The 23,212-nt window shown below is 49.5% G+C and overlaps 1 protein-coding gene across 1 annotated transcript; it reads right to left on the minus strand.

Moving 5' to 3' along the window:
- Positions 1-8,120: 8,120 nt before the first annotated feature.
- Positions 8,121-22,960, minus strand: TMEM230 (transmembrane protein 230). The gene is made up of 4 exons (XM_056122146.1): positions 22,772-22,960; positions 18,274-18,394; positions 16,421-16,543; positions 8,121-9,233 (listed from the first exon to the last, which is right to left on the minus strand). The coding sequence occupies exons 2-4, from the start codon at positions 18,370-18,372 to the stop codon at positions 9,093-9,095; spliced, it is 363 nt and encodes a 120-aa protein (XP_055978121.1). The 5' UTR covers positions 18,373-18,394; positions 22,772-22,960; the 3' UTR covers positions 8,121-9,092.
- Between the last annotated feature and the right edge of the window lie 252 nt (positions 22,961-23,212).

Below are 23,212 nucleotides of genomic sequence, written 5' to 3' on the forward strand. Positions count from 1 at the left end.
GGCTACATTCGATAGCCTGCAAGTTTGTCCAAAGTAGGAATGAGACAATAAGATGTCATTAAAAAAATAAGTTCTGAAAAGATGTCGCGCGGCTGCGCATGCGGCCGCGCGGTTCCGGGATCTGGATTTTATAGTCTCTGAGTCTTGGCCGCTGATGGGATTACACGGCGCCAGGGGGCCAGGTGGTGGGTGTGACCCCCGCCTGCTGGAATTTGGAGGATCTGGGTGGAAGATGCTCGACTCCAATTCGAGTAGGCTTGGAGGTCTTGGCCCCGGAACCCGCGTGGCTTTGTCCCTCTGCCAGTACCTTCATGTGTGCGGAGAGTGGTCTCAGCATGGTGGTGGCTGGTCCTGGAGGTCTTCGGCTGCTGGAGCCCTGGTCGGGGCGGGGAGGAAAGCTCAACCTGCTCCCCTCCAAGGGGCTCCGGGAAGGAACACCTAGGCGCGGGGGCAGAAGACTGCATTGTTCTCGTCCGGGATCTGGATTTTATAGTCTCTGAGTCTCAAGAAGAACCAAACTTTAAGCTTAATATATCTCTTACTGTGTTCATACAAAATGACATTGCTAGGAATATTATAAAAAATAAATTTACTATGGCTGTTTAAATGGATTACTAGCTGAAGAAAAGAGAAAGCAATATACCCTGGATGGAATTCTGCCCTTGGGTGGATCTGCTAGTAATCTTGAGTAATCTCTTTAGATGAGATTTTGTCCTTGAGTTAATTTCCTGAAGGAGTGGCCTTTCCTCTCTTTGTTGTTATAACATCCACCCCCACCTTCGCATCCCCACCCTACATGATACCTCTATGACTGTGCTATAAGGGGTAGAAAATGGAATTATATTGGCAGAGAGATTTGGAGGAGGTAGATGCTGAAGACTAGATGCTTGAGGACTAGATGTTGAGGATGAGAAGTTCGACGATGAGACACTGAAGATGAGGAGAACTGAAATTTTGAGGCCCACGAGGAGACTGGGATGATGGAACTCTGATGACCGGGTCTACAGCCTGCACTGTAAAGGGCCAGATCGGACAATGCTGGGAGGAGAGAGAAATAAACCAACTGCCAGCCAACCTGGGGGCAAGTTGCTGTTCCTCTGTCTGTCACTCGTCACTCATCCTTCACCGGTCTCCAGCCTGGGGAGGCAGCAACGCTTGAGTCCTGCGTGTCCAGCCTCTTCAGGCCCATCATTCTTATCTTTTATATTTGAAACTTACAGAGGGGATTGGAGCGAGAGCACAGCAAGAAGGGCGCCTTCCTTGAACACGGTTGTGTGTCGTGTGTGTGTGTGTGTGTGTGTGTGTGTTTGTGTCGTGTCTCGTCCACCACCCCCCCTCCCCACAGAGAAAACAAACAAAAGTGCAGGACCTGGGGGTTATCTCAGTAGTGCTGGGTTAACTCAGCCACTGAGAAAACATCATTAGGGTGAAATGTCGAAGGAGTGAAAAATTCTAGGCAGACGACCCAGAAAGGGGCTCGGGGAAGCAGAGAGCCTGGACGGGCAGCATAGGCGAGGCCCCGGGCAGCCTCCGCGGGCTCTTCCGGTGAGTCAATCCTGCAGCTCCAGAGAGGGGACATAATCCCACACATCTGCAACAATCAGGCTGACTGCTGAAATGAGCAAGAAAAGAGGTCTGAGATAAGAAGAGCTGCTTATGGCTACAGCATAAAAATGCAATGTCATTAAAAAAAAAAAAACGGGCTGGAGCGATAGCACAGTGGGTAGGGTCTTGCACGAGGCTGACCTGGGTTTGATTCCCAGCATCCCATAGGGTCCCCCGAGCACTGCCAGGAGTGATTCTTGAGTGCATGAGCCAGGAGTAACCCCTGTGCATTGCTGGGTATGACCCAAAAAGCAAAATAAATAAATAAAAATAAATAAAAACAAAACAACAACCCAGCCAGTGGTTAGAGACCTTGGACAGAGAAAACCTTGAGACCAGAAACCTCAGACCTTGAGAACAGAGAAAACAAGAGGGTCACAGGAAAGTGTGGGGAGAAAGTTCAGGAAGTCTTCAATAAAAGACAGTTTATTTATTTATTTATTTATTTATTTTTGGGTCACACCCGGAAATGCTCAGGGGTTACTCCTGGCTCTGCACTCAGGAATTACTCTTGGTGATATTTGGGGGACCATGCTGAGGGCTGAACCTGGGTGGGCTGTGTGCAAGGCAAAAGCCCTCCCCGCTGTACTATAGCCCTAAAGGACATTTTAAAGCTCCCCAATTGTATGACAAAAAAAAAAGTAGGCAAACAGGAGAGAAAAGATCAGGACAGAGATCTACAGAAACAACTCCAGGGCTGAACTGATAGCACAGTGATGGGAAGGGCACTTGCCTTGCACATGGTCAACCTGGATTCGATCCCTCACTCCCCATATGATCCCCTGAACTCCATCAAGAGTGATCCCTGAGCATGGAGCCAGGAGTAAACCCTGAGCACAGCCAGGTCTGGCCTCCCCTCTACCAAAAAAAAAAAAAAAGTTAGACAGTTCCAGAAAGAGGGACTAGAGACATATTTGAATGCAGGAAATTATCAAAGAAACTAACTTCAAGCTTTAAAAACTGTTCAATGTTTGGGGCCAGAGCAATATTACAGTGAGTAGGGTTTGACCCCTGGCATCCCATATATGTTTCCCTGAAAACTGCCAAGAGTAATTCCTAACTGCAGAGCCAGGAGTAACCCCTGAGCATCACTGGATGTGGTCCCCAAATAAACAAAATTCAAGTAAAAAAAACTGTTCAGTGGAAACAATCAAAACTGGCTGTCTCTTGGGAGCAGAGGAAAAGGGTTGTGGAAAACTACTGACTTTCATGAGGAGCCTGGTAGAAATTATTTGACAATTTTTGGTTGTTGCTATCGAGGGCGACCAGGCCCAGGGGTGGAGGCAGGGGTGCAGAGGTACCATGCCCCACAGTGCTGGCGGGGCTTTATGGCTAGGGATCATACCCAGGGGCTTGCACAGGCAAGGCTACAACGTCTGAATGAAGCCACGTACCCTGATCTACTGTCTGGCCTTTTAAAGTTGGTGCACTGATAATTCTGAGAAAATTTTTTCAATGGAGAAATAAGACAATTAAAAAAAGGAACATGATCATAATTCCTTGAGACTGGTCATGACCTAATCCTGGGTCACTGAAGCAGCTTTGTTGTTATTCATTTACTGTTGTCATTTATTTATTTTGGGGTGAAGGGAATACTCCCAGCAGTGCTGGTGGACCACATGCAGTGCCCACGAGCAATGTGGGGGCAGCTGTGTGCAAGACAGGTGTTTTACCCCTGTTCTCTCTCCTCTGCTCCCCCCCCCCACTCCAGAGAACAAAAATCTCCATTCCTATGCCCTCCCTCACCACTGCTCCATCCCTCGTTTTAGGGTACCCTGAGCTCCCCACTCACCTGTACCAGGTCAAGCTGGTCCACTTAGTACCCGCAGTACTTCCTTCCACACTCACCAGAGCCAACACTGCTCTAAAAGTTCTCATTTCTTTCTGTTGTCTGGGTCACACCTGGCAATATTCAGGGCTTACTCGATTCTGCATTCAGGAATCACTTCTGTGGGTGCTCAGGGGACAATATTGGATGCTGGGGATCAAACCAGAGTCGGTTGCATGCAAGGCAAGCACCTTACCTGCTGTACTACCTCTCCAGTCTTAAAGTCCTCGTTTCTTTTTTTTTTTTTTTTTGCTTTTTGGGTCACACCCAGTGATGCACTGGGGTTACTCCTGGCTCTGCACTCAGGAATTACTGAGTGCTCGGTGGTGCTCGGGGGACCATATGGGATGCTGGGAATTGAGCCCGGGTTGGCCGTGTACAAGGTAAATGCCCTACCTGCTGTACTAGCGCTCCAGCCCCCTCATTTCTTATTATGAATGTTTTTTTAGTTAGTTCAGCAACACCTATTTCTCCTCATTCACCTCCTCACTTTTTTGGCTTTTTTGTTTTTTTTTTAGAGGGAGGCTGGAGGATATACCCAACTGTGCTCAGGGCTCATTCCTGGCCCTATCCTCAGGAATTGCTCCTGGAGGTGCTCAGGGGACCACATGAGGTGTCAAGGATCAAACCCAGGTTGACACCTGCAAAGCAAGTGACTTACCCGCTATACTATTGTACTATCTCTTTAACCCCCTTCCCCAGAAATATTTAAAGAATGAATTATTTCATGAATTACAAAGATAATAATCCAAGGTAAATTCATAGACAAACACGAGTCTAACCTTGGAGATAAGACCTAGGTTAAAGGTAACTTGTTGGAGGGCCTAAGATTATCCAGACAGAGCTGCCTTCTGCACCGTGATTGCCCTTTGGGGTTAATATTTAAGTGGTATCCGTGAGGAGACTGCTTGTCCCGGAGTGCTTCACCAATTTGGGCTTGGATGAGCAAACGTGGTTCCACCTGCCGGCCCTGTGGGACTTTTGAGACCTTGTGCCTGTATCAGTTTTGTTTTTCTGGATTGCAAAACCCTAATCTCTGAGCCTTGAGTAGTGAACATCTTTTACTGCCAAGAGATAAGACCCAGGAGAAAGCAAGCTCCTCGGCCCAGGCGGGAGTTGGGATGACGCCTCGGCAGAGCTGCCTCAGAGGAGCACGGGGTACGATGTATGCTCTGTCCGGAGCCCTCCACGTTCCGGGGCGCTTTTGGCCTCTGCTTTGACTCCCCATGACCTGGAGAAATCACATATTTCCTGCCCTTCCCAGCTGGGGAAACTGAGGGCTCTCAGCCAGACCTGTCAGTAAGCAAGGAAAGGTTGCTTTCTGTGTCCTTGGGCCATGCCTGGCCGTGCTCTATTGCTCTATGCTTCAGAGTGACCCTGGCAGTGCTGGGGTGGTGTGGATGGGGAGTGGAGGGACCATACGTAGTGCCTGGGCTGAGCTGCATGCAAGGAAAGTCTTGAGTCTTATACTATTTACCAACAACCTTTTATTTTTTTGCTTGTTTGGGGACCACATCCAGTGATGCTCAGGGCTCACACCTGGTGATGCCAGGGTTTGAATCTGAGGTGGGCTGTGAAGCAAGTTCTTTAACCCCTGTATCTTTTTCTTAGGGGGTGGGAGGCACACCTTGTGGTGCTCAGGAATTACTCCTGGTGGTGCTCGGGGGACCATATAGGATGCTGGGGACTAAACCCAGGCCAGTCCCCTGCAGACAAGTGCCTCACCCCTGTATCTTATTGGCTCTATTTATCTCTAAGGCCCTGAGAGTAAGATTTAATCGACCTTGAGAGATAGTACAGGGGATAGGGCACTGGTCTTGCACGGGGCCGACCCACTCTAGTACCTTTCCTGGCACCACATATGGTTCTCTGTTCCCTACCAGGAGTGATCCTTTTGCACAAACCCAGAAGGAAGCCCGAGCACTGCGGGGTGTGGCCCAAGCCTCAAGGAAGTAAGTAGATAAATCAAATGTAGGTTCTTACTTGGTGGGCGTGAGGCAGGCCCATGACCCAGGACCCACGCGGAGCAGCCCACAGCAGGGCGTGGAAATGGGAGCTGTGGGAGAAGCCACTGCTGCAGAATCTTTAGGGGCATCCAGAGCCCGTGTGCCATCTCAGGTGGGGGCTCTGTCCCTGCTGCCCTGGTCCCAGGGGACGTGACGGGCACAGCTCTTGGCCGAAGCCCACACCAAGGCTCATGCCCTTCGGGGACCACATGGGTTCACAGGCTGTTCTTTGTGCCCTGCTGTGAGTAAGCAGCTCCCCACATCGTCCATTTGACCCTCACGATTACCCGCAAGCCAGGTATTTGTTTTGCTTCCCAAGAAGAAACCAAGGTCCCAGAGGAAGTTTGCCCCAAACTGTCCTTAGTAAGATGGGATAACGCCCTTTACTTGCCCTGAGACCACCACCGAGGGGCTGGAGAGATCACACAAGGGTGAAGGCACTTGTCTTGCACTCAGCCAACCCTGATGCGATCTCTGGTACCATGCAGGGTCTCCTGAGCACGGCTGGGTATGATCCCAAACCCTCTCATTTCCCCCAAACCAAAAAATCACGATAGGGGCTGAAGCGATAGCACAGCAGGTACGGCATTTGCCTTGCTCGCAGTCAACCTGGGTTCGATTCCCAGCATCCCATGTGGTCCCCCGAGCATCGTCAGGAGTAATTCCTGAGTGCAGAGTCAGGAGTAACCCCTGAGCATCACTGGGTGTGACCCAAAAAGAAGAAAAAAATCACGACAGTCACACGCCAAGGAAGCCAGGGAAGTCCCAGAGCTAAGAGGGTTTATGACCTTGTGAAGGTCAACAGGAAGTCAAGGTCGTGGCTGTCCCCTTACCAGCCCCCCACCTGGCCACAGTATCTGGCTTGAGCCGGCTGCCAGGGAGGCTCACCCAGGTGGCTGTGACGGTCACCAGGCAGACACGCCCGAAGGGCACTGCTGTGGAGGCAGAGGGCAGGAGTCACTTAGGAGGCGACCCAGGGACCTGCCCGTCTCCTCAGAGGAACACGTTGTCCCAAGACTCCAACACTCGCGGCTTCGCATCTTCCTTCTCCACCGTGCCTGGCTGCCCACACGCGCTGCGCCGGGCGGGGCCCTGGATGAAGGGAACCAGCACAGTTCCGGGGCTGGACAGTGCCCTGGAGCCGACCCTCGCCAGCCTAGCAAAGCCCTGAACCAAGAGCCTGTAAACTTGCTCCCGTCTGGGAAAACAACAGGCAGACTTTCCACGTTTGTGAAAACGACGCCTGGGGACTCTCGCAGGCAACCTCCGCCCCTCACTGACCGGGTCAGCTTCCCGTAGGTGTGTGTCCGCAGTGCCCTGGGATCCTGGCAAGGGGTGTGGACATGCCCTGAGCACACCCCCCCAGGGGATAGAGATATTTGTTCCACAAGTCTGACATTTGTTTGTGTGGGGGCCACGTCCAGCGGTGCTCAGGGCTTACTCCTGGCTCTGTGCTCAGAGAGCACTCCTATCACGGCTCAGGGGACCATATGGGAAGCTGGGAGCAAACCCGGGCCGACTGCGTGAAGCACCTTACCCACTGCACTACCCAGCAGCTCCGCCATCTGGTTTGCATGGTCTCTGCTCTTAGTACCCTATGACTAGACGTACAAGGCAGGAAACTACTGACAATGCCTGTAACAGAATGAAGCCAGGCCCAAGAGAGAGCATGCTGATTACGGCACTAGCCTTAGATGTGGCCGGTCCCAACTCTGTCTTTGCAAACACTTCCCAGAATAAAGCTTTATTCCTCACATCTTCCCTGTCAAAGCCCAAGAATTTGAAAGGGAAATGCAGGCCCCTCCCTCCCTGCAGGCTGCTTCCCTCTCCCTGCTCCTCTTCTCCTTAGTTCCTTTCTTTTTCCCATCTTCCTGCCCTCCTTGGGAGGATTCGTCTAGGTTCTCAGGGACAGCCCAAACATGGACACCTCCACCCCCTCCAACCGCCTATGAACTCAGACCCCTGGCCTGCCAGGGCTGCTCAGTGCCATCTCTCCCGGTTCCCAATGTCCCTAGGACTGAACTCTTCCAACTCTGAACTCATCCTCCCCACAAACTTCCGATCTCAGCAGACAGCAGCATTTCCAGGCTTCCAGTCACCTACGGCCCAAACCTCAGAGTAAGAAAACAACACAGGCTGAACCCTGGGGCCGAAGAGATAGTACAGCGGGTACCGTGATTGCATTGTATGCGGCAGACCCAGGTTCAAGCCCTGGCATCCCATATGGTCCCCCAAGCACCACCAGGAGTAATTCCTGAGTGCAGAACCAGGAGTAACTCCTGAGCATCGCTGGGTATGACCCAAAAAGCAAAAAAAAAAAAAAAAAAGACAGGCTGACCCAAGTTGAATCCTTGGCCCTGCCAGGAGTGATCCCTGGGCATAGAGGCAGGAGCAAGCCCTGAGCACTGCTGTGTGTGCTCAACCCCTACCCTGAAATAAATCAAGCTAATCCTGGATATAAGACTCCATTAAGGGGCTGGAGCGATAGCACAGCAGGTAGGGCATTTGCCTTGCACGCAGCTGACCTGGGTTTGATTCCCAGCATCCCATATGGTCCCCCGAGCACCGCCAGGAGTAACTCCTGAGTGCGTGAACAGGAGTAACCTCTTTGCAATGCCAGGTGTGACCCAAAAAGACGCCATCAAGCTAATCCTGAATATAAGACTCTGGAGTCAATGAAATGCTTTCGCAAATATGTTCAAAGTTAACTCATTTTATTTTTAAGCCTAGGATTTGGATTTGACGATTTTAATCTCTCTTGAATAGAAGTCACTTTGTGAAAGCTAGGAAACAAAATCAAACCAAGTCTAGTCCTGTAGGGAGCCAGGCCACATGTTCCGTAAAATTACATAATACAAGGTGCTAACAAGGAGATTATATAAACTCTAAATAATAACCACTTATCTACATTTTCCTTAGGAAACAGCCAAAAGTCCAGTCCTTCAAGGCATGATATACAGAACATCTTCATCTACAAAAGGACAGAACACCCAAATCGTCTGCTGGCCAACCCACGGATGACCCGGCTCAGAGCTGGCCAAGGATTGGTGATGAAAGTGTTCACATTCTGAAAACTTGCTCTGAGGTTAAGAAAATTCCTGACTGCAGTGAATAAGCGAAAGCAGGCAAAACTAATGACAAAAAAGAGTCACACTGGCACTTTGGTATGGCCACAGTCTCCCACCAGAACATGAAGTCAGAGGTGAGGGAAGGTGCCATGCAGATGTTCCAGAACTACTCGGGAAGCAGGAAGCTGACACACGGCCGCCCTCCGTTTGCCACGGGAACACACGGACAAGGAGGCCTACGTGCAAGAACGGCTCAATCTCACGTGGCGTAGCACAGTACTTTCTCCGACAGAACGCCCGCCCTTCCCCAAATGCTATTAACCTCGTTAGCCGTCAACAACACATACGCATACGGAAAAACTTGTCTGGAGCACTTGCCAGGAGCAAAGCAGAACACGTCCTAATTAGCTAGACATGGCAAGCTCAGTGACCGTCTGTAGGCTGGACCCATAAATCTGGCCTTTTTGTGTGTGAAACATCTGCAGACTGCAATGTTCCGAAGCTGTTAGCATAGTTCCTGCTCAAGGTCTGAAAGCTGGGCTCAGTGCCTTTGGTGGCTCTTCTCCTCAGCTGCTGGGGTGGGTTCTAGTCATCGAAGTCCGGAATGTCGTCATAGGAGTATCCCCGGTAGCCCTTGGAGGCATAGTAGGCGATGCGCAGGTGGTAGAAGCCAGGCAGGAACACCAGGATGCCAATGATGAGGACAGGTATGGCCCGGTCTGCCCCCTGGTGGCCGGACAAAGAAATTGCATTAGAACTGAATCAGCTGTAACCACATTAGGCAGGCTGATACATACATCAATACCGTATGCTTTGCGGATCATTTCTTTTGTTATGTTACCGAAGGAAAAGGTTTATGCCTCATTTCCTCATGAGTATAAAAGGCAGAAAAACTGGAGTCAGAGAGATAGGACAGCAGGTAGGGCGCTAGCCGTGCATGTGGCCAAACTGGATTCAATCGTCAGTATTCCATATGGTCCACCAAACGCTGCGAAGAGTGATCTCTGAGCTCAGGGCCAAGAGTAAGACCTGAGCACTGCTGGGGGTGTATGTGTCCCAAATGAAAGCTAGAAACCTCATTTGACCCCGCAATACCACTCCTGGGAATATATCCGAGTGTGCAAAATAAAAACACAGTAGAAATGACATCTGCACCTGTATGTTCATCGCACCTCTGTTCACTATAGCCAGAATCTGGAACAACCCAAGCACCCGAGAACAGATGAATGGTTAAAGAAACTTTGGTACATCTACACAATGAAATACTATGCAGCTGTTAGGAGAGATGAAGTCATGAAATCTGCTTCTAAGTGGATGGACATGGAGAGTATCATGCTAAGTGAAACGAGTCAGAAAGAGAGGGACAGACATATTATATTCCACAGACAGACATATTATATTCCACTCATTTGTGGAATATAAAATAACATGAGACCGACACCCAAGGACTATAGATACAAGGGCCAGGAATACTGTCTCATGAGCTGGGGGAGAAGGCAGCTGGAATAGAGAAGGGATCACTAAGAAAAAGATGGCTGGAAGAATCTGTCGGGATAGGAGATGTGTGCTGAAAGTAGATAAAGAACCAAACGTGATAACCTCTCAGTATCTGTATTGCAAACCATAATGCCCAAAAGTAGAGAGAGAGTGTGGGGAAAATTGTCTGCCATAGAGGGAGGGGGAAGGCTGGAAAGGGGGGTGTATACTGGGGAGATTGGTGGTGGAGAATATGCACTGGTGGAGGGACGGGGATGGGTGTTTGAACATTCTATGATTGAAACTCAAACATGAAAGCTTGTAACTGTATCTCAATGAGTCAATTAAAAAAAAAGTAGGAAACCCGTAAAATACATATCCAGTGTTATTTAGGGATATTTTGTGGAACAACTGCACTGGGCCTTGATTTTATTTAACAGGCAATAAGGCAGTAAGGGAAGGGCAGTGTGGCTCAGTGCACACACCTCACACCGCAAATTAATCAAAACAGATGAGCAGGGTCAGAGAGAATGTATGGGGGGAAAGGCATTTGCCTAGTATGTGCTGATCCTAGTTCAATCCCCACTACTGAATATGGCTGCCCGAGCACAGAGCCAGGAGTAACCCTCAAGCACTGCTAAGTGTGCCTCCTTCCCCCGAAAGACAAGCAACTGACCAAAAATTCTACATATATTCATTTATTTGTAGCTTGGGGGTCACACGTGGCCACACTTGGCAGTGCTCAGGAGGCCATGGTAAGGTACCAGGGCTCATTCCCAGGCCTCCTGAATGCAAAGTACGTGTGCAGTCTGTTACCTGCGGTTCTCTATGTAGACTTAAATCCTAATGACTCAACAGAACATCGTGGAATGGGAGAACCACAATTTTATTTACCTCACTTCAGACTGCTGGATACTTCTGTTATCTCTTACTTTTTGTAACTTACTTTTAGAATACCACAATGACTTTTTGTATTTTTCTTAGCCTTTCAGATTTACTTCCTTACTATAAACTGCTAGGAGTATAATTCACAAGTCAAAGAAGAATAATGTATAGATTCTTCACCAGGAAGGCTTCAACTTTTTGTTTTTTGGGGGGGCCACACTCAGAGATGCTCAGAGATCACAGCTGGGGGAACTTGGGGGGGCCATATGGGGTGCTGGGAATCGAACCTGGGCCAGCAGAGTGCAGGGCAAGTGCCTTACCTGCTGTACCGTTTAGAAAGATTCAGTTTTTTAGGAAGCATCATGAGGGTGGGAATTTTGTTTATCCTGGAATGTCCAGCTGTGCCTGACAAGTAACTGACAAGTAACTGTTGAAAATGCCACTGACCAAGCAAGTGGAAGCACGCTTAAAAAAGGGGGGGGACTATATTAAATGAAGAAACTTCTGGGGCCGGAGAGATAGCACAGCGGGCAGGGTGTTTGCCTTGCACACAGCCAACCCGGGTTCGATTCCCAGCATCCCATATGGTCCCCTGAGCACCGCCAGGAGTAACTCCTGAGTGCAGAGCCAGGAGTAACCCCTGTGCATCACCGGGTGTGACCCAAAAAGCAAAAAAACCAAACAAACAAGAAACTTCTGCGACACAAAGGAAATGAAGACAAATACAAAAATAGTCCGCAGATGGGGAGAAATTATTGCCCACCACTTATCTGATAAGGGGTTAATAATATCCAAGATATGTAAGGCACTGGTAGAACTTTACAAGAAAAAACCTCCCATCTAGAAATGGAAGAGATGAACAGACACTTCCTCAACAAGAAATACAAACAACCAAAAGGCACATGAAAAGATGCTATACATTACTAATCATCAGGGAGACGGAAATCAAAACACGATTTCATCCCACACCACAGAGACTAGCACACATCAAAAAGAACAACAACAACAGTGCTGGAGTAGATACAGGGACAAAGGGGACTCTCACCCGTTGCTGGTGGGAATATTGACTGGACATTTCCTTTTTGGAAAACAACATGGACATGTCTAAAAACACTAGGACTGAGCTTTCAGTTGAGCCAGTAACCCCACTTCTTAGAACATATCCCAGGGCCCGTGAACAAAACGGACAGAAACATCCTCACCCCTCTGTTCTGAGCAGCACCTGCCACACAGCCCAATGTGGAAAGAACCCAAGTGCCCAGGAATAGGTGACCGGGTAAAGAAGCTGCGGTATAGAAGCACAATGGAAAATTACTCATCCATAAAGATAAAATCAAGCAATTTTCTGCTACTCGGATAGATCTGGCGTGTACTGTGCAGGGTGTAGTTAGAAGAGGGACTGACGCCGCGTGATCTCTCTCATACGCAGCTATAAAGAAATGTAACGTGGAGCAACAAATGCCCAAAGACAACAGAAACAAAGACCATGAGAACTGGTCTTCAGCAGGAAACATGGCACTTGGGGCAGGGGTGGGCGGGTGCAGGGAGCCGGGGGATTGGACAGGAGGGGACAATGACGATGCAGGAGGGGAGTGTCCCACGGGAGGCGGCAGTGCCCTGTCAGTAACAGCAACTCATGGAAACAAAACACGTCACGGAGAGGCAGAACGGTGGGTAGGAGGCAAATGGGAGCGAGGGTGGGGGGCACTGGCGGAGGGAAGTGGACACTGGTAAGACAGGAGTTGAGGCGGCTGGAGCAATAGCACAGCGGGTAGGGTGTTTGCCTTGCATGCGGCCGAGTCGGGTTTGATTCCCAGCATCCCATATGGTCCTCCAAGCACCACCAGGAGTGATTCCTGAGCGCAGAGCCAGGAGTAACCCCTGAGCATCGGATGGGTGTGATCCAAAAAGAAAAAAAAAAAAAAAGACAGGAGTTGAGACATTCCATGTCTGAAACCAGTCATGAGTAACTGCCATTTCATGGTGACCGTGTGACTAAGTGTGTGCCATGATGGATCTGCTTTTATGAACTGCTCTTCTGTCCTGTTCCACTTTTGGGGTCACCATTCCTACCATGGTGCGCAGGGCTGGAATGGGGTCTCCAGCACTCCGCCCCCTGGGAGGGGGTGTGGGGGACACCAGCAGTGCAAGGCAAGAGCCCCACCTGTTACTGTTATGGTTTCTTTATAGGTGGTGCCTGCTCGCTGGATGCTGGCGGGGGGGGACCCCTTTTGGTTTGGGAGCCATACCCAGTCAGCGGCTATTCCTAGATTTCTGTCAGTGCTCTGGCCAGGGGTCACTTGCTTCCAGCAATGCTTGGGGGGACCATGTAGTGGCAAAGATCAAGCCCAGGCCTCCCACATGCAAAGCCTGCATCTGGCCCTGCATTTGGCGCTCTCTCCACTATGCCGCCCGCCCCTGCCACCCACCCACACACACTACACACACCCCCCAGTTAATCTTTTACTGGGGCTTTTGGGCCACACCCTGCAGCATGCAGGGGTTATTCCTCGCTCTGCTCAGGGGACCATATTCAGTGCCTGGAGATCAAACCAGGTGAGCGACATGCAAGCTAAGTACCTTACTTCTATCTACCTAGCTCCTAGTTTTTTATTTGTTTTTAAGACACACCCGGCAGTGCTCAGGGGTTACTCCTGGCTCTGCACTCAGGAATTTCTCCTGGCGGGCTCAGGGGACCATATGGGGTACCGGGGATCGAAGCCTGGTGGGCCACGTGCAAGGCAAGCGTCCTACCTGTTGTACTGTAACTCTAGTCCCTAGTTAGTTTTAATATCTATAAGAATTAGGTAGCTGTTACATGTACCCTAATGTAATGCAGCAGCAATGGTTCTCAAAATGAGGCCCCTGGCTTTATCTGGAAACTTGTCAGAAACGAAAATCTCACACCCTGCCTCAGACCCACAGAACTAGAACGTCTGTATTCTTTTCTCTCTCTCTCTCTTTTTTTTCCTTTTTGGGTCACATCCAATAACACAGCGGTTACTCCTGGCTCATGCACTCAGGAGTTACTCCTGGCAATGCTCGGGGACCCTATTAGGGATGCTGGGATTCAAACCCAGGTCGGCTGCATGCAAGGCAAACGCCCTATCTGCTGTGCTATCATTCCAGTCCCTCTTTTCTCTTTTTAGAATTAGAATCCCTGACCAGTGGGGTGAAGGGAGCTGTGTATAAACAAGCTGGCAGGTGATTCTGACCGACAATGAAAGTCTGAGAGCTAACAAAGTATTCCTGTGAAATAAAATAATCTTCCTGGGGACCAAAGAGAGTTCAATGGGGAAAGCGCTCTTCTTGGTTTTTTTTTTTTTTTTTTGCTTTTTGGGTCACACCTGGCAATGCACAGGGGTTACTCCTGGCTCTGGCTCTGCGCTCAGGAGACCATATGGGATGCTGGAAATTGAACCCGGGTCGGCCGCATGCAAGGCAAACGCCCTACCCGCTGTGCTATTGCTCCAGCCCCGAAAGTGCTCCTCTTACAAGCTGCCACGATGACTTCCCAGCATCACTTATGGTCCCCAGGAAGCACTAGGGATGGCCTAAAACAATTCTTCCTACAACAGAACAAAAATTCAAGTCTAAGCAAGTCTCCAAACCTAACATCTTGGGCCGAAGCAGAGAGTACAGCAGGTAGGGCGTTTGACTCGCTGCAGCCAACCTGGGTTTGACCCTCAGTTTCCCAAACGGTCTCCCAAGCACCACCAGGAGTAATTCCTGAGTGCGGAGCTGGGGTAATCCCTGAGGACCGCCGAGGGAAAAAAGAAGTCTCACATCTTGTAAGAAATATGAGGAACAAAACAACAAAAATAACATTAAGACAAAACCTGTAGATGGAAGTAAAAATGAAATGGGGGCTGGAGCGGGAGTACAGTGGGTAGGGCATTTTGCCTTGCACCTGTCTGACCAGGGATTTGAGCCCTACGCCTCAACTGGTCCCCTGAGCCTACCAGAAGTAATTATTGATTGTAGAGCCAGGAATAACCCAAGTACTGCCCCAAAACAAAACAAAACAAAACAAAACAAAACAAAGAGTATACTGAAGAGGTGAAGAGGCACATTAAGAACTCACCAGTGAAATGTAAATACGGTATCTTCCCTAATACACAAAAGAAGTTGAAGGGACAGATGAAAAGAAGACACCTGTAACTACTGATGCTGGGTCATGAACACCTGGAGTTCATTATTTGTCTACTTGTCTTGTTTGGAATGGCTACATCAAATTGGGGGTGGGGAGTATAAACTGGTCTCTTATAAACTACATGCACACTATGATAATAAAAATAAAGGAGTGTAAGTGGTAATACGGTAGGCAGAGCACTTGCTTTGCATGTGGCCAACCCCGACGGCCTGAGTTTGATCCTCAGCATCCCATTATAAGCCCCTGAGACCACCAGGAGTGATCCCTGAGCATCAAGACAGGAATAAGCCCTGAGCACTCTGAGTGTTGCCCCAAAGTCAGAAGAATAAAGTAAAATAAACCACCAGAGAGAAGATCTGATGGCATATGGATCTTTTGTGTGTGAGAGATACATAGCTACAAAGTTGCTCATGGTTGAGTTTCCATCACTGAAAACTATTTCCCACCACCCATGTTTCCAGTTTCTCTCCTGCCAATCTACCTCTGCCTCTGTGCCAAACACTTTTTCTTCTTTTCCCTCCGTTTCTTATAGGCACTGTGGTTTGCAGTGCTGCACTACATATGGATATTAATTCACCTCTCAATTTTTTTTTTTGTAGTGTGGAGAATCAAGCCCAGGGTATCAAATATATGAGCATGTTCTCTACCACTGAGTTACATTCTTCACCCTCTTCTCGAAATTGTTTTTGGGCTATACTTGGCTGTGCTCAGGATTTACTCCTTGTTCTCTGCTCTCTTTATTACTCTTGGTGGGCCTGGGGGGGGGGGGGGACCATAAGGTGTGCCAGGTGCCAGGAAATTGAACCTATTGGCTGCATGCAAGGTAAGCTGTACCAATTCTCTGGCCCTTCTCTCTTTTTTTTGGGGGGGGGGGCAGAGCCAGCTGTGCTCAAGGCTGAGTCCCGGCTCTGCATTCAAAGATGCCTGGGGGTGGGGCCTGGGCAACCACATGGGATGCATCAGTGACTGCTGACAGTGTTTATCTCTGGCACGGAGAGTGCCCACAGCACCAACGGGGACCTGAAGCTGCAGCTCAAACTCACACCTCTCACCACCTGGGTCAGTGCCATGGACCCTACCGGGGCCCTGGTTCAGAACTCTGATGCCAGGCCCGGCTTGGATATTCTAATTTATGACAGTGGGGAAATGTTAGTGTCTCGGGGGGGTGGGGGGGGGGGGAATGTCTGCTACCAGCCACATCTGCCAAGTAGAAACTGTGGGAAAAGCCTCATGGTACTCAAAGGAAGAGAGACACAGTTTGTTACCTAAGAACTATAAAAGCCAGTCCTCTCCTTCCTGCTGGATGACGCTGGGCTGGGTGTTGATAGCAAAACAGCAAACCCTAGCCCAGCTCTGGGAGAGTAGGTGCACACTCCCGCGCAGCCAGCCGTCAGCTTACCCCTTTGCTGATGTAGCCAGCCAGCAAGAGGGAGCCGATGATGATGAGGAAGGCGCCGATCAGAAACAGCACTGTCGCCAGGGCGATGGCCTTGTACGGGATCTTTGGAGGACTTTTCTTAAACTGGAAGAGAAGCCAAAAGCCAAAAAACAAAAGTCAAGGAACTATTACGGTGAGACCTGGGCTCGTGAACTGCAAAGTAAAGGATGAGGAGAACTGAGCTGGGTCCTTAAAGGTCTTGAATTACACCCTCGTGTCCAGCACAGCTCTGGCCAGGAAAAAAAGGTACAGGCAGCAGCGGCAGCTCTGTCCACACGAGAACCCCCACACCAAGGAGTCCCAGCAGAGGTGTCATCTTAGTTCTGTGCTCCCATCGTTTACTCTACCAAGTGTGGCTCAGAAGCAGAGCGCATGACTCACAGGGGTCAGGCTCTGGGTTCACTGTCCAACACAGAGGAACAGTGGGTAGGGGGCAAAATGGCACCTCGGTGGGCTGCTCACACGCTTCGCATGCAGGAAGCTCAGATTGGATTGCTGGTACCATATGGGTCCAGGCCCCACCAGGAGGAGCATCTAAGCACTGTTGAGTGTGGCCCCCCAAACAAAGCGAACAAAAAAATTACTTTCTTCCAAAAATATCAGGTCAGAGATAGTACTGGGTTATGGTAGACACTTGCCTGGCATGCTAAATTTACTCTGGCTTGAACTCAGTACTGAGTCAGGTCCCCCAAGCACCATCAAGGGTCACTCCTGAGCACAGAGCCAGGAATAACTCCTGAACACTGCCCCTTCCAACCAAACCAAACCAACCCCCAGCCCCCACCCCCAGCTGGAGCCATAGTACAGAGGGTAAGGTGTTGGCCATGCCGGGGTTCCCATATGGTCCCCTGAGCCCTGCCAGGAGTGATCCCTGAGTGCAGAGCCTGGAGTAGACTTTAAATACCATCAGCTGTGGCCCTGAAACAGACAAAAAACCAAACCAATTTCCTAATGTCTGTTTCAATGCTGTAGCTGACCTTACTTGCTGGAAGGTTCCCTAATGTATTTTCTGTTTCAGCCACATCCTTGGTATATCCCTAATGTATGGGGGGGGTGGGTGCGGGAGGTGGATGTGACAAGATGACATGACAACATCCTTCAAGAGTAGATCCAAAGAGTACAAAGAATAATCGATCTGTTTATACTTAAAAGCTTGGGTTCCTTCCTACGTCCATCCAGAGCATTCAACTCCAGGCAAAAAGGAGATGCTAAACCATTTAGGTCCAACTTAATATTCTGCTTCACTTACTGTTTGCCACAATGAATACATACCTTCAATAAATGAAATCTTATGGTATCAGGAAAGAAGGAAGAGTTCCAGAATCAACTGCCTTTAACTTGTAATTTCTCCCTTAAAAGATGAACTGGATTTAGGACCAGAGATGTAACAGTGGGCAGGGAGTTTGTCTTGCATATGGACAACCTGGGTTTGATCCCCAGCACCCCATGTGGTTCCAAGTACAGAGCCAGGAATACGCCCTGAGCACTGCTGGGTGTGCAGCCCCACCCCCTCCAAAACTGGCTTTGACTTAAAGTGTAAACGAACAGATGAGACAGTTCTGTTTAAAGAAAAAAAAATTGGATTGTTTTCCAGGTAAATTCAATAAAACCTGAAACTTCTGAGCCCTGGAGTCGCTTAGAATGCTCTCTCGAGGGGCCCAGCTTGGGGCTAAAAGGATCTCAGCTGAGTTTCCTTTCACTGCTTGCCCTAATCCCTGGAACAATTAGCGAAGCCTTCATCTGAAACGGTTTCCTGCTAACTCAGAACAGAAGGCGGTACACCCCGCTAGTCTCCTGAGCCAGTCGGCTCTTACCTGCAGGTCGATGTAGCCATCATCCGAGCTGGCGAGCCTCGAGTACTTCACTTTACTACTGGGGATCCCAGTAGCCAGGTTGGTACGAGACGGCATCATAACACGTTGACACACCTCCAGTCTGGAAACACAAGAAACAAATGTCTGCAAGCCACAAGTGTGTTAGTCAAAGATATTGGCTGTGGGCTGCAAGCGTCCTGAAGTCCCCCTGCTCGAAGAACCTGTCACATCTGAGAAAGAGTAAAATCCTATATTTTCTTCAGTTTGTCTTGGTGGATTCAGAATCAAGACGTTTGCAAGCAATCAGGATATTTTTCTTTTCTTTCCCACAGTGCTGGGGGTCAAACCCAGGACCTCACGCATACAAGGCAAGAATGCTCTACCACAGAGACATCTCCCAGGCCCAGACCTCATACTTTTCTTGCTACCAGTGTTTCACCAGCTCCAAATTCTTCCAAAGTCCCATAGAGAATGGGTGGGAAGAGTTGATTTAAATCGAAGTCCGCTCTTGACACCAGTGTTGACATCCTTTCCAGCCTTTCTGTTGCGGTGCTGCCTAACGCAGAAGGTGCCAGGGTGAGAATCAGGGCCCAAGGAGAGAGCATGTGCTCCAGCCCGAAAGATTCTCTCCATCCTTCTGACCACCAAGGACCTATAAAGCCTCAAGTTGTAAACTTGGTTTAACTGTCTACAATTACTACAGCTTGGTTTTATGTCTGGGCCACACCCAGCATGTGCTGGGCTTACTGTGCACTCTGTGCTCAGGGATCACTCCTGGCGGCGCTGGGGACCACATACGTGATCAGGGATCAGAAGGGGTCACCCTTGAGCAATAGTACAGAGGGTATAGGGTTTACTTTGCACCACGCAGCTGACCTGGGTTTGATCCCTGGCACTCCATGTGGTCGGCTGAGCCCACCAGGAGTGATTCCTGAGTGCCGAGCCAGGAGTAACCTCTGAGCACTGATGGGTGTGACCCCCCAAAACAAACAAACAACACGCCCTCCCCCCAACCAAAATGGGGTCAGCTCCACGCAAGGCAAACACGCTAACCCCTGTATTATCCAGCACTAAGATTATTTTTTGATTGACTATAAGGCATTTGCCTTTACAAAGATGACCCCAATTTGATCCCCCATACCATATATGGTTCCCTGAGCACTGCCAACAGTGATCTGAGTAATGCTAGGTGTGGCCAAAAAAAGAAAAAATAAAAACATTTTCTACATGCTTTTATAGTTACGTGAAAACAATTTGTTTCTTGGGGCCAAAGCAACAGCAGGCAGGGTGTTCACCTTAAAAGTGGCTGACCTGCCCTTTTGGAAAACAGTATGGATGATTCTCAAAAAACTAGAACTTGAGCTCCCATTTGACCCAGCAATACCACTCCTGGGAATATATCCCAGAGAGGCAAAAAAGTATAGCCGAAGTGACATCTGCAATTGTCTGTTTATTGCAGCACTCTTTACAATAGCCAGAATCTGGAAAAAACCTGAGTTCTCGAGAACAGATGACTGGTTAAAGAAACTTTGGTACATTTACACAATGGAGTATTATGTAGCTGTTAGAAAAGACGAAGTCATGAAATTTATATACAAGTGGTACTACATGGAAAGTATCATGCTAAGCAAAATGACTCAGAAAGAAAGGGATAGACATAGAAAGATTGCATTCATCTGGGGAACATAAAGTAACAAAATAGGAAACTAACACCCAAGAATGGCAGAGATTAGTACCAGGAATCTTACTCAACGACCCGGAGGACAACCACACATGTTAGGGGAAGAGGGAGCTCAGAAAGAGAAGGGAACAACCAAATAAAGGGTGTTGGGAGGATCCTCCCAGGATGGGAGAAGCATGCTGAAAGTAGACTATAGACCAAACACGATTGCCACTCAATGCCTCTTTTGCAAGCCTCAGCAGCCAAAAGGAGAGAGGGAAATGCCCTGCCACAGAGGCAGGGTGGGATGGGGGCTGGAAGGTGGGAGGGATACTGGGATCCGTGGTGGTGGGAAATGCGCACTGGTGGAGGGATGGGTGTTTGATCATTGTATAATTGAAACCCAAGCACAAAAATGTGTAAGTCTGCAACTGTACCTCATGATGTCTCACTATTAAAAAAAATTAATTAAAAAAAAAAAAGTGGCTGACCTGAGTTTGATTCCTGATATATTTTCTATGGTTCCCTGAGAACCATCAGGAGTATATCCTGAGAGCTGAGAGTCAGGAGTAACTCCTGAGCATCGCCGGGTGTGGCCCCAAAACAAAAAAAAAAAAAATAGGAAAGTAAAACATGTTTCTTTTAAAGGTGTTTTTTTTTTTAATAAATAGATTTTATTTGGAGGATTTTTAAGGTGTGGAGACTTTGTTGTTACTGTGTTTGGCATATCGAGTACGTCACGGGGAGCTTGCTAGGTTCTGCCGTGCGGGAGAGATACTCTCGGTAGCTTGCGGGCTCTCCGAGAGGAGCGGAGGAATCGAACTCGGGTTGGCCATGTTGGCTGCGTGCAAGGCAAATGCCCTACTGCTGTGCTATCGCTCCAATGGAGACGTTACTGGGTCCGCTCGAGAAAATCGATGAACAACGGGAGGGCCTTTACCTTTACCTTTAAGGTGTGGAGGGGGAGCGAGTGAGAGATTAACGTACTCAAGCGAGAACACAGGCTTCTCCAAGGGCGGAGAGAGCCCCTACACACATCCTAACATTAGACACGAAAGCATGAAAGCACACATCTCAAGAGGGGAGATGTAGGTGACACATGTGCTCGGACACCACATGTGGTCCGCCACGTGGGCGTAAGCAGCACGTGAGTTCAGGCAGCATATGTGCCAAAAGTTTAATTTTTTTTTTAAGCTTTTTGGGTCACATCTGGCAATGCACAGGTGTTACTCCTAGCTCAGCACTCAGGAACTACTCCTGGCAGTGCTCAGGGGACCATATGGGATGCTGGGAATCAAACCCGGGTCAACCGCGTGCAAGGCAAATGTCCCCGCTGTGGTATACAGTCTCTTAAAACAGTTTTTGTTCAAAATATTCAAAGTTTACTTTGGTAATGATATCATGGCTATTTTGTCACTAATCTATAGGTAAGATTAAACAGTTTGGGGCTAGAGCAGTAATCCAGTGGGTTTGATTTCTGGCACCCCATATAGTCCCCAAGCCTACTAGGAGGCTGAGTGCAGACAGGAGTAAGCCCTGAGCACAGCACCTCCCAATCCCCCCCCCAAAAAAAAAAAGATTAAAAACATTTTAAATCAAAGGACACTTGCAATCTATACGTTTATTTATTTAGATTTTGGGCCACATCCAGTAGTGCTGAAAACTTAATCCTGGCTCTGAGCTCAGGGATCACTCCTGGTGAGCTTGGGGCACCACTGGGGTACCAAGGATTGAACCTGGGTCGGCCGTGTGCAAGGCAAACACCTTACCTACTGTATTCTTAGTTCGGTGCTCGTCTAAATCACTTTAAAAAAGGGAAAATTATCTCACAGTGATTGAATAAAAACATTTTTTTAAAAGGAAAAAGGGGGAAAATTAAACGTTTCGGTAACAGTAAAACAAAATGGAACCAAAAAAAAAAAATCCAAGGACCGGCCTTCCTCTGGAGTACCGCATGCAAATAGCCATTTCGATTATACTAATACAGCAATTACCTGGTGCTGGTTAGGCGCCAGGTACTGTTAGAAGAGCTTGGCACAAATGTAATCCCCAAGAGCAAAGAGCTGCGGGAAGAAGCCTGCAGTGAATCTAAAAGAACTAGCATTAGGAAGGAACTGGAGCCAAGCGCTCCTGTTTTTAGTAGTCACTGATGCAGAAAGCAAGTACAGAGGAGAAACCTAAGAAAAAAAAAAGCTTACATACCAGCTTAAAAAAAAAAAAGCTCAAACACCAGGTGAAGTGTTGCAATTCCGATTCCATGATCCTCTCAACTCTCAATTTAAAGTTCAAACTACCATGGGGCTGGAGTGATAGCACAGCGGGTAGGGCGTTTGTCTTGCAAGCAGCCGACCCGGGTTCGATTCCCAGCATCCCATATGGTCCCCTGAGCACCGCCAGGGGTAACTCCTGAGTGCAGAGCCAGGACTAACCCCTGTGCATCGCCGGGTGTGACCCAAAAAGAAAAATAAATAAATAAGTAAAGTTCAAAGTACCAATAGATGGGGGTTTTGAGAGCGATCGATCAGCTCTGATTATACCGGCCTTTTAGAAAATGTTGGGTTTTTTTTTTTTAAAGTTTATGTACTCTGCTACTAATTTTCCAGACTCCCGCATCAAAACATTAAATACCGCTGGGCGTGAGGCGCGATGAATCGGGAAACGCTTACGTGTGGCGAAGAGGAAGAACCGTGCAAGAGGAGGGAAAGCAAAAGCGCAGGCCGATATTTCCCAAGTCCCGGCCCGAGTTCCCCGCCGGCCTCTCCCGCTTCCAGCCGAGCCCCCCGCGCCCGGATGGGGCCAAGCGCCCCCGCCCCGCGCGCCCCGGCCGCGCACACCTACCTTCCCGCGGGTCTCTCTGCGGACCTGGCCGGGAAGCTCCGCGAGGCGACGCGCCGGGAGCCCGGAAGCCGCGCCGGGCGCTGGACAGCGGCCAGCCGCGCCCCAGGCGGGGCCCGGAGCGGGTGCTGCGCTTCCGGCCGGCTGCCCGCAGGCCTCCGCCGCGCTCCGCTAACTGCCGCCCCGCCCCCGGAACCGGAAGGCGGAGCGGCGCGCCGGAAGCGCGTCACCGAGCGCGCCCCGCCCCCCCACGCCGCGCGCCGGCCGTCTGTAGAGGCCCCTTGCGGACGGAGCGAGCTGCTGCCGGCGCGGGTGGGCAGGTGTCCTCGGCGTCTGCCCAGCCGGTTTTACAGGCGGCCACTCAGCCCTGGGACCCGCAGCGGCAGCGGCGCCTCCGGAGCCCAAATTTCTCAAGTCAGGCCTTTCGTTTTGTCTCACACTAGG

This window comes from Sorex fumeus, unplaced genomic scaffold (assembly GCF_029834395.1).
Source record: "Sorex fumeus unplaced genomic scaffold, SorFum_2.1 ptg000044l, whole genome shotgun sequence".
NCBI lineage: Eukaryota > Metazoa > Chordata > Mammalia > Eulipotyphla > Soricidae > Sorex > Sorex fumeus.